General features: G+C 41.1%; 1 protein-coding gene across 1 annotated transcript; it reads right to left on the bottom strand.

Moving 5' to 3' along the window:
- Nucleotides 1–25: 25 nt before the first annotated feature.
- On the bottom strand, nucleotides 26–8038 carry WISP3 (WNT1 inducible signaling pathway protein 3). Its single transcript, XM_017739410.1, has 5 exons — nucleotides 7988–8038; nucleotides 4474–4747; nucleotides 3879–4121; nucleotides 1219–1412; nucleotides 26–820 (listed from the first exon to the last, which is right to left on the bottom strand). The coding sequence occupies exons 1-5, from the start codon at nucleotides 8036–8038 to the stop codon at nucleotides 539–541; spliced, it is 1044 nt and encodes a 347-aa protein (XP_017594899.1). The 3' UTR covers nucleotides 26–538.
- Nucleotides 8039–12619: the final 4581 nt, after the last annotated feature.

Here is a 12619-nt window from a genome sequence, read left to right as displayed (position 1 = left end):
TATTATCTGCAGTTGCCCACTTTTTTGTTCCTTTACACATGCAGTGTTTATATGCACAACACTAGAGAAGGACCATCTGTTGCAAAAAGCAGTCTGGGTTTAAAGTTGATGACTTCTGTTTCAAAACAGCATTGATGTGTTTTACTAGTGCAGATGTATAGTGGAAAAGGTTAATTTAAGAATGAAGAATGATAGATGAAGTATTACAAGGGCAATTTTTTTCCCTAACAGGTTAGAGCATTTGTGGGCAAAAACTTGTTACAGTGGGGTATGAAGCTGTCTTGCTATGCCTTTCTTAAGTTCTTGTTTGGGCAGTGCTGGTGTTACATTATTGAGAAGGATGTATCTATCTCCCCATATAAAAAGAGTTACATTTAGAAAGCTGCCGTCTTGCGTTTTCCAGGTGCCATTTAATGAATGAGTGAATATTCATGCATGTAGTTTCATTATAAACACTGCTGTGGCAGGGGGTTTTTCTGATTCTTCAGGGTGTGAATGTGCTGTTGCACTCCACGTGTATTGTCAGTGGTATAATTCATCATAGCAGTTTGAGTTGGGAAAATATATCTTCTGGAGCACTGCAAGTCCTCTGACACACACACGATGTTATCCACATCATCTTCCACCTGAAGAAGCCTTCGTTGGGACACTCAAACTGTACAGTGATCATTTTGGACTTATTAGGAACACAGCACCTCTTGTCCAAGCACGCTCCACAGAAAGTTAGTTTGTATCTTTGGGTAGTTGAGCATCCGGAAAAAAACAGCTTCTCTGCTGTTGGAAGCTGGAAAGTTGGTTGACATGTTTTTCCCTTTGGAATCTTTAAAACAAAGACAACCCTGAACATTAAAAGCAGATCATGTAAGAAACAGTTGCAACATTTACATAGAAATATCTTGAAAGCTACTCAATCTGAAAGCTGCCTGATTTTTCCTTTGTCAGTCAATAAAGAGAAAATATTTCCAGAGTGACTGCGCATCAGGACAGCATTAGCAGCACTTATATCTCAGGACATTACATTCTTTTGTTTGAAATTGCACATCTGTAGTTTGCTATTGAAACGTGAAGATTGGTGGTAGAAAACATAGACGAGTTATTTTAAAACCCGTAAAAAAGGAAGAAGTAAATGTCATATTAGTACTTGCCAGTACATCCATTTTTCCATTAGTTCCAATATTTTAATTTTCTATGAGGAATTAATTTTATGCTAGAAAATACCTTTATTTTCTTCAGCATATTGGTCAGACAAGGCTGGATGAAGCATAATCTCTTTTCTTTTTTCATTTCACATTTTCTGTTGTCGTTGGTCACTCTGCTGGATATGCCTATGCCACAGGTCCTGGAACAGGGTGTCCAGGGAGTTGCCTGTATGAGGCACTTTTTCTTCAAAACTAGCGGTAAGCTTCTGTAAGCTAAGACAGCAATATTTTATTTAGGCAGCCCCAAAAGGATGAATTGAAAATGCAAGAATAAGAATTTGATTTCTGTTCATGAAGGTACTTCTGTAGGTAGACCTAAAAATGCGACATAAGTAACATTTATACAAAATTCAGCTGAGCTGCAGTTAAACTTTGCTGACACTGGATACTCAAATCCTAGCAAGGACTATGAAATTGCATGTATTTTATGACCTTTTAGTTTCATGTGATGGAAGTGTTGTGTGAAGACAGTTAATTGTGGAATTTTTATGAAATGTCCAGATGTTTATTTTTTTTAGGCCAAGCATAGCTTGTAAAGGCTGCTGAAGACATTAATATTTGTGTCTTTGTAGATATTTAAGATTTCAGGTTTTGTATTGAGGAATAAAATTCTCCAGTCACTTTTAGATACCGCTAAAAAGCCTGAGGGCTGGATTAGGTGAAGTGTACTTTAAAAAAGAAACAGAATTGCAGTGGAAAAGTTCTGCAAAAAAACTATGTGGAATCTGTGCATTTAGGTAGGAGCACAGGCAGAATTACCTGGAATTACCAGAACTGCTGTCTGCTTTCCAGAATACTTGGAAAGTAGACAGCAATTTAAAGATGTCATTGAAGCAAGCAGTTTAAAAGCCTGTCACAGATCTGCAACAAATAAAAGGAAGTTAAATGGTTGTTTATACTTGGTACATTTTTTAAAGTATGACCTAGTTACATCCCTGTCTATCTGAATTAGGTAAATGAAATTGAAATGGAAAATCAGAAGACAAAGCAAGAAGAGTAAAATGAAACTTAGCACTTATTATCCACTCTAGCAGAAAAAGGGCTTTTCAAAATACCTATTAGCCCATTGAGCCATGCATGGAATTCATGGACAAGTTGACAAGGTACTTCTGCTGGACTGGGAAATGGGAGGGGGAAGACTTTACTTTGAAAAAAATTTCAAGGTGTTTTTCTTCGGAAGATTCCCAAAGAACAGCATCCTACAGCACATACAGCCACCACAGGGACAGGGTGTTGAGTCCCTGAACTGAGCCCAATAGAAAGCATGCTTTGCCAGCTGGGTGTCTGCTGTCAAGGTTATGCTGTGCAGCTGATCCAAATTCCAGAATAAATGATGTCATGTTGCAGTCAGTGAAGGAGTTACTGAAGGTTGGACTTTACTTTTGGATCTGCTGAAGGGACTACAAAGTAAATGGCTTAATGCTGTTCTCCAGATATCTGAAATACATTAACTGAGTTTGTGGTGAGATGTATTTCAGAGGCTCAAATGGTTTGGTTGCCATTGTTTTCAATGCATTATGGTCTCTCTTCAGTCAGATTGGCATTGTTCTCTAGAAATTAAATCTCTCTTCACTTGAAGTCAGTTGCCTTACTGAGTGTGTGTTTATACAACAGTATTAGGTGTATTTCTGTTAAAAGGCTTTGATACTAGGTACAGGTATTGTATCATAATTTTGAAGTAAAGATGAGCTGCTTTTTTTAATTTTGGCTTAGTTGCATAACCACTGCTTATGTGTGAGAAGTTGTCCAAACTGGACTTCAGATTTTGTAAGCAGGTCTGTTATCTGCAGATTGATTGACTTATGTGCATCTACTCAGCAGCCTTTGATGAAGGTTTTCTGATAAGCTTTGTAATTCTTTTGGTTTTTTGATCCATTATGGTGATTCAGGCTGCCACCAAATAAATGGCTCTGCTTTCTGGTACCTGCATTAGCTGTAACGAAGGAGACCTTCACCATGGAAAATTGGAAGTGCATAGGGAAGGAGATGGCACAAGCGTAGCAGCTGTGGCCAGGGAAGGCCTGGCATAGCTGCTTCTGGCAATGGTGCTTCCTTAGAGTGAAAAACAGAACTAGTGTTAGCATCAAAGCAAGAATGGAGTTAAAGGGAATATCAACTGACCCTGCCAGAATTGCATGGACAAGCTTATGAATGCTTCTGATCAGACTGAATAAAGAAACCGTGGGGGAGTATTGGTCTTGCAGTGACCTAAAATTTGTGAATGTGGGAAAGCCACTAAGGCAATTTTTATAACTTTCTGCTTTCTATTGAAAGAAGAGACCTGCATCGTGTTAATGTATGTATGTGAAAACCAAGACTCCCTAACACCACAAAGCAGGAAAAAGTGGGACAGTTTCCAGGCTGCAAAATGGCTGTCCACCAGCATCCCTAATTGGGCTGATCTGATGAGTAGTAAACCTCTGCAGAAAGATGCTTTGGCCAATTCCCTGGTGACAGAAGCCAAAAGCCTTTTTGCTTTTCACATTCATTAGGTTTAGAGAAATGAGTCTGTGACCTGAGAGTAAGAGGCATAAGTGGGACACAACAGTCACCCTGGCAAAGGCCTTGAGCAAGAATTGGGCAAGTGCCAGTGCACTGCCTGCCTGGCTGCTGGAGCCAGGGACTCTAAATGCAGAAAGGCTCATGTACAGAAAAGTTTACCAATGTAGCCAGGCTCACCTGACATCAGTCTGTAGTTGGTTGATTGAAGTTGCTTGTGCTGTCCGAGGCTGCAAATGGATTGTCCAGGCTTCTTTCTGCCTGTGACCCTGGCACAGGGACTTCCTGCTAATCTTGGTGTGAACACAGGGGTACATCCAATTGTGCCACTGACACACAGGCACTTATAAAGTGGGTTGGGCTGAAAGGTCTGCCCGTTGGCATAATAAACTCCATTGAGCTCACATCCTACAGCTACCAGATCTGAAAATTGTGAACAACAGTTACTAACACAGGAGGAGCACATGGTCTTGCTAAGGTGAGTGCTGAAATGTGGTCAATCTTTATGGCATTCACAGCTTTTTAAATCAGACATTGACATGTCTGCCAACAGGCTTGTGCACAATGAACTGGTCTCATTAATGCAGATAAGATTAAATACAGTCCTAGTCCTACTCTCAGATTCTCTGACTGAGCAGTTGGAGGACTAAATTAGGATAAATTCCTTAGCACAGGGCTGTGCAGCACCTGCAAGTGGAGTTTTCCTCCAATACTATTCACCTGCTGGTCCCCACCCTCTTGGATTTCAAGAAGGGAATGTGAAAGAACAACTTACATGCACACACGCCTGTTTCATACCTAGGCTTGTCTTCTGAGTAGTCACAGTAGAGCCCTTTGTGGGGATCACAGACATCTGCTTCGTTACAGGGCTCTCCTGCCTGCTTGGCACAGACCTTACAGCAGCCACAGCCATCCTTCACCAGGCTCACCCCAGGGGTGCAGGCCGGCACCGGCGGGCATCGGCATGGCCAGTGGCAAACTTCCTTGCGCTGGACTTCACCAGTTTCTGAAGGTTTATCTCCAGGCTGCTCTTGTGGGCTGTGGAAAAACTTACACACAGTGGGCTATTTTGAGCACTGAATGCATTATGTGTAGCTGGAATAGCATAAAATGAAGTCGAGATGGAAAAAACACAAAGTTGCATGAAGATACATAACATTTCTCATCTCACAAGACCAAAAAGTGAGAGAGGATGTGAGGTTTAGGTAGAAGGCAGAGGACCATTTGCATCAGTCAGTATCATACACTGAGATGTACCACCAGTGAGCCTGGCCTCCTGCTGGAACAAAACACAATTCACTGGTCTTTCCTTTGCCTTCTACAGAACAAAACTGAACAGAATTTTTTTTTAAAAAGTGTTTTAAAGTAAATTGTGGTTTTATTGTAAATGTTCCTTCCTACAAACCATCTATTAAATTAATTAGCTTTTGATTTCTCACATTGTTTTATAGCCAGCCACAGTCCTGTGTGCCAGTTCTGATGGGAAGACCCTTTTAAAATAGGGAAGCTCTTTTGAATGTTTCTTTTGCTCCAAAATTTGAGTAGATGCTTGGGAAGGAGCATTATAATATTTACAAATGCTCTTGTGCTATATGCAAAAAATTAATCCTAATAAGGGAGGCTAGTAGTTGTACTGAGTTTAATAGGTCACTTTCTAAGAGTGCCTCTATTTGCATGACTAAGCTTTCATTGAATCCAGGGCTTACGGAGCAAAGACACATCTCATTAAAGAGATTTGTATCAGCAGTAGGAAGTCAAGATCTAGCCAGAATTTACTGGTTTACACATTCTGTCTCAGAATTCATGTCTTTTTTTTTTTTGTCTTTTTTTTTTTTTTTAAGTAAAGGAAGACCAAACTAATTCTTGATGGGTTTATTTTTCTGAAGCATGGTGTGAAAGGATCTATTTGAGATAGCTATAGTCTATCTGCATTTTTTAAGAACTACATCTAAAACTTATCAGTTTAGATCTTAGCATTAAATCTTTTCATGCTGCTGATTTCAGCAGAAATGCAGATCATGGTATAGTTATTCCCCATGGATGACTGGTTCCATAGTTAAGTGGGGGCATGCATAGCACTTGGCCATTAGATAACATAAGGCCTGGGAGCCACTCTCGTCACACAGCTCTAACTGCCCGAAGAGCAAAAGAAGACCCAGCCCCTCATCAGGTGCTGGTATCACCATCAGGCTTGCAGAAAAAAACCCCAAAACATATATCCTATATTTTTTCTGTGCATATGAAGCCCAGCTTATCAGTTTCTCTCTGTTCCTCCAAACTGCAAGGCTCTACTGGTGTAGAAATCACCTCCAGCAGAGATGCTGAGGGAGAGCTGAGAAAGGGGTCATTCAGCTGGGGTTTCTTGCGGCTCAACTTTCAAACTGGAAGTATCTGCAGAATTCAGCATTTCATATGTCATAGCCCAGGAAAGCTCTTGCAGCATAATTGAGCTGGCTTAATTGCGTGCAGTAGTAAATGACCTTTTAAAAGGCTTTTTTCTACCACTAATTTCCATTTTTCATGGTCATTTACAACTATACTTACGATATCTTAATCTGCAGCTACTAATGAAGCTCTAAAGTAGTAGCTTTCAAGTTCCTTTGGCTGAATGATTTTTAAGCTAGATATTAATTTACATAAGCAATTCATATAGTAAATGGATGTTAAACAACGTCATGTGGTATTCCATGCAGTATGAAGAAGATAGTTTCATAAATGTGTCATTTGTTAAAGGATTTCTTCTAATCCTTTTTGCCTAAATGCAGCAATAATACAGAAACAACTAACTCAAGTATACTATTTTGAGGCAGCTAAGCCTGAAAACCATATACCTATAAACCGTAATGTTAATTGGATGAATGTGTGCATTGGAATATAAAGGTTCTTAAAGGATTGTTCTGAAAACAAGACATGCAGGTGTTCCTACACATTTAGCAGTGTTTAAGACAATATGGTTGCTTTAGGAAACATTTCCTTGCTTCCTTTCTCTTTAGAAGCAGAGTGTTATCATTAGTATTATTATTAGCAGCAGCATCATCAGGAATTTGGCCATATGCCAGCAATATGAAGTTATGTGACTTGAATCAGGTATCATGTTTCAAGATGGGTATGCATAGCAGGAAGTAATCTTATGCACTTCAACCAATATGTTTAATTTGTATTACAAATTGGAACATGCTTTAAACCTATAGACTTCTACTTAGGGGAGTTTTCTCTCCTTTTTTTAGAGAAAGATGTCAGCTGTAAGGTGTGAGACTACAAAGTTCTTGCAAAGTAAGAAAAACAATTAGGCAAATATCTGATAGTTTTAACTGTGGAATTACTGAGAACTTTGGTTCACATGAAAAATATCTATTAGGTTTCAATGAAAATGTAAAGTTTGCTTGTACAGTTTACAGGTCAAATATTTTTCTAATTTGTGCTTCCCCAAGTTTCTATACCCAATGTATTCACATCACACAAGCCCCTTGCATACTTTTCCTGATCCTATGGGCAGATCAGAAAATGAGACCATTGTGTAAGGACCCTTCATGTGTTTGTTTTCCTATGTTTTAAAGGTTGAACAAGGTCGGTGTGGTATAAATAAGCAAATAGCAAAAGTAGGCAATGTATTATCACTAATGTTCGGTTATCTTAGTCTGGCTTTAAATATGCAGAAAGTCAGCGGAGGGAAACAGCCGTTTGAAAGTTCTGTTGACATTCATCTTGATTGTAAAGGAAAAATACACTGTGTGCACGTAAAGTGGATTTTCAAAAATAAGTAAATAAATAATGAAATTGGCCTTTGACACAAATCCCTTTAGAAAAAGCTATCACTTAAAATTTTCTCAAAAGAGACAAGGTATAACTCAGCCCAGGTGCCTTTCTCATTTGTAAAACTAGCCTGAAGTCGGACTGCTGTGTGTATCCATACGTCTTTGCAAACACATGTATACATATATATATGGAATATGAGCACAGATGTTTACTTTCTTACTGCATCAGATAGTCATCTGTGCTTATCTTAAAAAAAGAGGAAAAAAGCAACGTCAGTGGCAATTTAAGCTTCCCTAACACTTTTTTCTTCCCACCAAGTCATATTAGTGTACAAAGAGAAAAAAATTACCAAAACGTGACTGATGCAGTAAATAAGCTGCAAATGAAATTTACTCAGGAGTAGGGAATGGCTCCTTATTCTTTATGAGGAATTTACTTCTCTGAAATTTAATTCGTCATTAAGCAAATAAAAACTTTTAACTGGGACAAGGTGAGGAAGGGAGAAATCTTTTTCTTCTTTTTAATGAACTTACCTGTTGAGTACAAGGGATGATGAAGATGGTGGGAACAAGGAGCCACCGCATGTTCCTGCACATTCAGAAGTGAAACTGGGAGATAGGGAACAGGCTGAGCTGTGTCAGAGGAAGCACTGAACACAAAGCTCTCCTCTGTCTCCCTTGCCAACCCTACTTTCCCAGCACATGCACGAACACATACACGCATTCACACTTGAAATTCTCCACTTCATACAGAACCAGCTTCACACTGAAATTTCCAACTGGTCTTCTTTTCTCTGCCCACTGCTAGAATACAGATTTTCACACCCTGCTTGATCCCATCCAGCTGATTCAGCCAGACTTAATTGAGGTCGGGTAGGGTGACATCTGATTCTTAAAATCCTGGTGCTGGAAATGCAGTGTTATTTTTAACTTATCTTTAAATCTATATTGCAGGAGTTTCTGAAATCTGAAGGGCAGAGCCCCAAATACATGCATTTTTTGAGATGGAAAAAGCAGAGTTCTTCAAAATTTCTAATGTATTGTGCCTAGCAAATCATTGCATAAAAATTCACAGTCAGTACATGCTCTCTAAAGAGGGAAGTAGATGCTATAAAGTGCTGTAGTGCTGCTACATATTCTGCACTGCGTCTTTCCGTGGAATCTTAATGGGAAACCCAAACTATAATGTACTTTTCCCTGAAGTATGCACCTTGTCTTATTGCTGTGTTGCCCCACTTAAGCACAAGATTGTTCAAATCTCCAAATTCCCTTCCCCTTATCACCTACTATCAAGGTGATGTGTTTGATTTTTAGGCTAACAAGTGAGGGTCTCCAGGGTAAGATAAAAACTCCAGCCCTGCAGCAGTGGTGGTGGTGCCCTGATAATGCTCCTCCTTCACATTTGTCCTTGCTCAGGCACCTCCTGTGAAGCCCAAGAGTTACTAGGGGAGGCTGCCAAAGACCACACTCACACTGCAGCCATGTGTGGACAGAGGCAGTAGTGGGAGTAGGATAACAAATCCAGTCTAAGCGATTCTGTTTGGCTCCCAGACTTGGAGCATCACGTGCCCTCTGCAGTTATAAATGCACCCTGAACTGTCCCTCCAAACTCTTGAGCATTCAGCTGTAAAACACTGAAAATCTGCTCTTCTTTAGCACAATCACTTTCTTACATAACTCAAGATAAAGTCCAGGCAGTACCTGGGTGACAAGTGAATGCTGCAGATCAGTTCATTTCATTATGTTACTCTGGTGTGTGGTAGTGCAGACTCAAGCCATCCTTGTGTTTCCCTTTGAAAGCTTATGAACATAGCACACAGGTTTCTCAAAAGTCTCTTCTGTGTACTATCAAAACATAGCTTCTTTCATAGAATCAGAAGATAGTTGAGGCTGGAAGAGGGCCCAGGGGGTCTCTAGTCCAACCCCTGCTCAAGCAGGGTTCATTCTGAGATCAGACTGGGTTACTCACAGCTCTGCCTATTTGGATCTGGAAAACCTCCAAGGGTGGAGGCTGCTAAACCTCTCCTGGCAGACTTTCAGAGGGATAATAACGAGAAATGCTGGCTGTCTGAGGAGATTCCAGGTACGGTTTTCTCTTGCAGCCCCAAAGACACCCCTTTCACTCTCCAGCCTGTAAGAAGTGACGACTAGCACATCCATTCTCCTAGAACTCTTAAGGGGAGCACACAGCATTCATTTGAAATGTGTTGTTTCTCTTTGCATTGCAGACATAAAGCATGTGACCAGTGCAGGACCGGGAATGCTCTGTGTGAGCTGGCAAAGACCGGTCTGATGTGAATAATGGTCCCCAGTCTTGGGAAACAGGAGAGAGAGATTTCTGTAGTATTACCCATTGGTTTTATATGGTGTATTTTGCTGGAATCACCTGGAGAATGTGGTATCTGGGTTTTAGAGAGTGAGACTTTGAAACTGTAGTTAGAGTATAATTAAGCTGATTGATAGAAAATGTTGGGTTTGGAAGGAGTGGGAGGAATGCTCCTCCCCGAGGAAGACATTTTGGTGATATAACACATTAAAATGTCATTGTAGGTGGCTGGATGATTGCTCACATGTGTGCAAATCAACCAGCATACCTCTTCAGCCCGAGAAGGGCCTCCTGCTAGGAGCACCACTCCTGCTAGGGAATCCGCTCTCCAAAACAACAACGTGCCTTCACTGCCTTTCCCTAACAAATGCACTTGAATGAGGCTGTCTGGACCTCGCAGTACCTGCAGTACTGATCCCTGCATGTATAATAAGTAGCCACAAGACCACAAAGACAGCAGCACTAACCCCTATGCATAAATAGTGCACCAGTGCTTTGACTACTCAGTATTGGAGTCTGTGTCTCTGCTAGTATTGTCTCTGATTTAAGTGAATGGAGGCAATCTGCCCTTTTCCTCTCCTGCAGGTCTTTAGTAATCCCCCACAACTCAAAAACTAATGTTTTTAATGCCATGTCCAGACTCAGCAACAGTTTGTCTGTATTCATCCTTCTTGCCAAATCTCCCTTGCAGATTTGATTACATAAAGCATCATTCATTTCCTGAACTAAACCTGCTCTGCTATCTGGTGCCATTCTAATACCACCCTGAACAGAAATGTAATTTAGTTGTATATTCAGTGACCTCTCAATACTGCACACATCTCCTTGGTGCCAAAAAATCATCTTCCTGTCTGTGAAATATGCCATGTAAATCCACTGTCTTAAGAGATAGAAAAGTATGAGTTATAAACCCATAAATTAATATAACCATGCATTCTAACTAGATACAAGGTCTTAGACAAAATGCCAGAGGTATTCATCATTGATACTTGTGGGCCAGGATTTTCAATACTCCCTACTGGGCTTGGTGGAGTTACTGAAATAAAATCCATCAAAGCCAGGGTTGGGTTTGGTCATTCCCAATAACTGGGTGTTAGTTCCAGACACACACCAGAGCTGGGGGTTCACCTTTTGGCCGGAAGGTTTTTGCATGTTGTCCTGTTTTGTTGTTCTTTGGGCATGGATGTTACAGAGACTCCTCTGTTTGAGTCAAACCTACTGTCTGTGTCTCTTCTTTCAAATAAATAAACAGATGGGTAAAAAGGAATAGGAACATTATATGACAACATATTGCCCTTGGCTCACCCTGTCTCACATGCTGTTTGCTCACTTGGGCTTTGGAAGGAAGCTGCCTTCTTCAAAACAACAGTGCTCCAAAATCACTGATGGATTTCACTGAGGTCTGCTTGCTATTGCTGCAACTTGGGCACACCAAGGCACAGACATCTCCCTGCTGGAAGTGCCGGGGTTTGTTGCCAAGCAGCAACAGCTCCTCAGATTAACCATGCTCAAAGGTATGGTGAAGTTCCCAGCTGGAAGCCTGAGGCCAGGAGCTTTGACGGTCACTGCAGAGGAATCCCACCCATCACCAATGCACTCTTGTGAGGTTCCTCTCTTCTCTGCTGGTCAGCTGCTCAGCTTTTGTAAATTTGGGCCATTTTTGCTTCTCTTCAAATTGAGTTTCAGACCCAAGTTGCACTCAAAAATGTTCCATAGCTCTCCTCTTGGAGCACCACCAACAACAGCACGTTCTCAATAAGCTGAGTAAGGAACTTCTCCCAAGGTGATGGGGGTACTTCCAATGGGACAGAAACTCATCTTGTCCTGCATACCCACTTCAGCAAGATCATGTGCAACACCCAAGGTCGCTGTTGGAGGGGTAGAAATGCTCCGTACAAGGGCAGCTATACTATGTTCCCCACAGTGTGCCACTGTTTCTATTTTAGCTGTGGTCTGCTTTCAAACTAATTCATAAAGCTTCTCTGAGCTATAACAGGCTACCTCATATATGAAGATATTTACAATGCAGGTTTAAGACTAGGTCCCATTTTCAAAACTAATTTATGAAGGTATATGTACTATTTTCTTCTAACAGGCCTTAAACACAGAAAAGATGCCACAAAGTGCTTGTATTCCTAAGCACACATCTCTGAAATGTTCCATCTTTCTGTGACTACCAACCTTGTGAAACTAGAAATTCTCAGAATTCTTTAAGTTGAATATTTGTCATCAGAGAAAGCCTGAGTTTCTGGTTGACAGATCATTTAAAAATATCTGTACACACACACTGAACGGGTTCAGTCTGTGCTCTGCCTAGCTCTCTGGGGCAGGCTCTGTGCAATCAATCCAGAAAGGCACAGGCTGCAAAAAGCAGGCCAAAGCAGAGGGAGAGACAGGAATAAAAATGAAGACAAATTGGGGACCCACCGAGCAAGGCAAAGAAGCACAACTGTGCTGAGCTAACTTATTACACGCTGGAGTTGGCCAATTCTGCACACAGTGCAGCAGCTCTGCTTTGTTCAGTTTGATGCTGAATTCACTGTGACAGAATAAACTCAGATCAGCCCAAACCGTATTTGCAAATCAGCTTTTCTCCTCATAGTCCATCTCTGTGGGCACCCCAACGCTGGCAGCTCCAGCCTCCCCTACCTTCCTCCCCCACAGCTGGGCTGCTTTGCAGAGCAGGCAGAGAGCTGCTCCTCAGGGAGAAGCGCCGTCAGGATAAATATTTGAGCAGGGCAGCTAATCCTGCATGTCAGGAGACATGTGAATGTCCACCGAGGCTTGTTCGGTTCTCAAAGGGTTTCCATTGTTAGTTATAGGAGGAAATAGTAAAGCAG

This window comes from Corvus brachyrhynchos, unplaced genomic scaffold (genome assembly GCF_000691975.1).
Source record: "Corvus brachyrhynchos isolate BGI_N302 unplaced genomic scaffold, ASM69197v1 scaffold14, whole genome shotgun sequence".
Classification (NCBI taxonomy): domain Eukaryota; kingdom Metazoa; phylum Chordata; class Aves; order Passeriformes; family Corvidae; genus Corvus; species Corvus brachyrhynchos.
The sequence above is the reverse complement of the archived record's forward strand: the minus strand, read 5'-3'. Positions and strand labels throughout refer to the sequence as shown.

Excerpts from the sequence above, each read along its gene's own strand:
- WISP3 (XM_017739410.1), bottom strand. The coding sequence starts at position 8,038 with ATGCGGTGGCTCCTTGTTCCCACCATCTTCATCATCCCTTGTACTCAA. Across the intron at positions 4,748-7,987 it reads TCATCCCTTGTACTCAACAG|TTTTTCCACAGCCCACAAGA; the intron begins GTAAGTTCATTA and ends ACTGTGTGTAAG. Across the intron at positions 821-1,218 it reads ATATGCTGAAGAAAATAAAG|ATTCCAAAGGGAAAAACATG; the intron begins GTATTTTCTAGC and ends TTTGTTTTAAAG.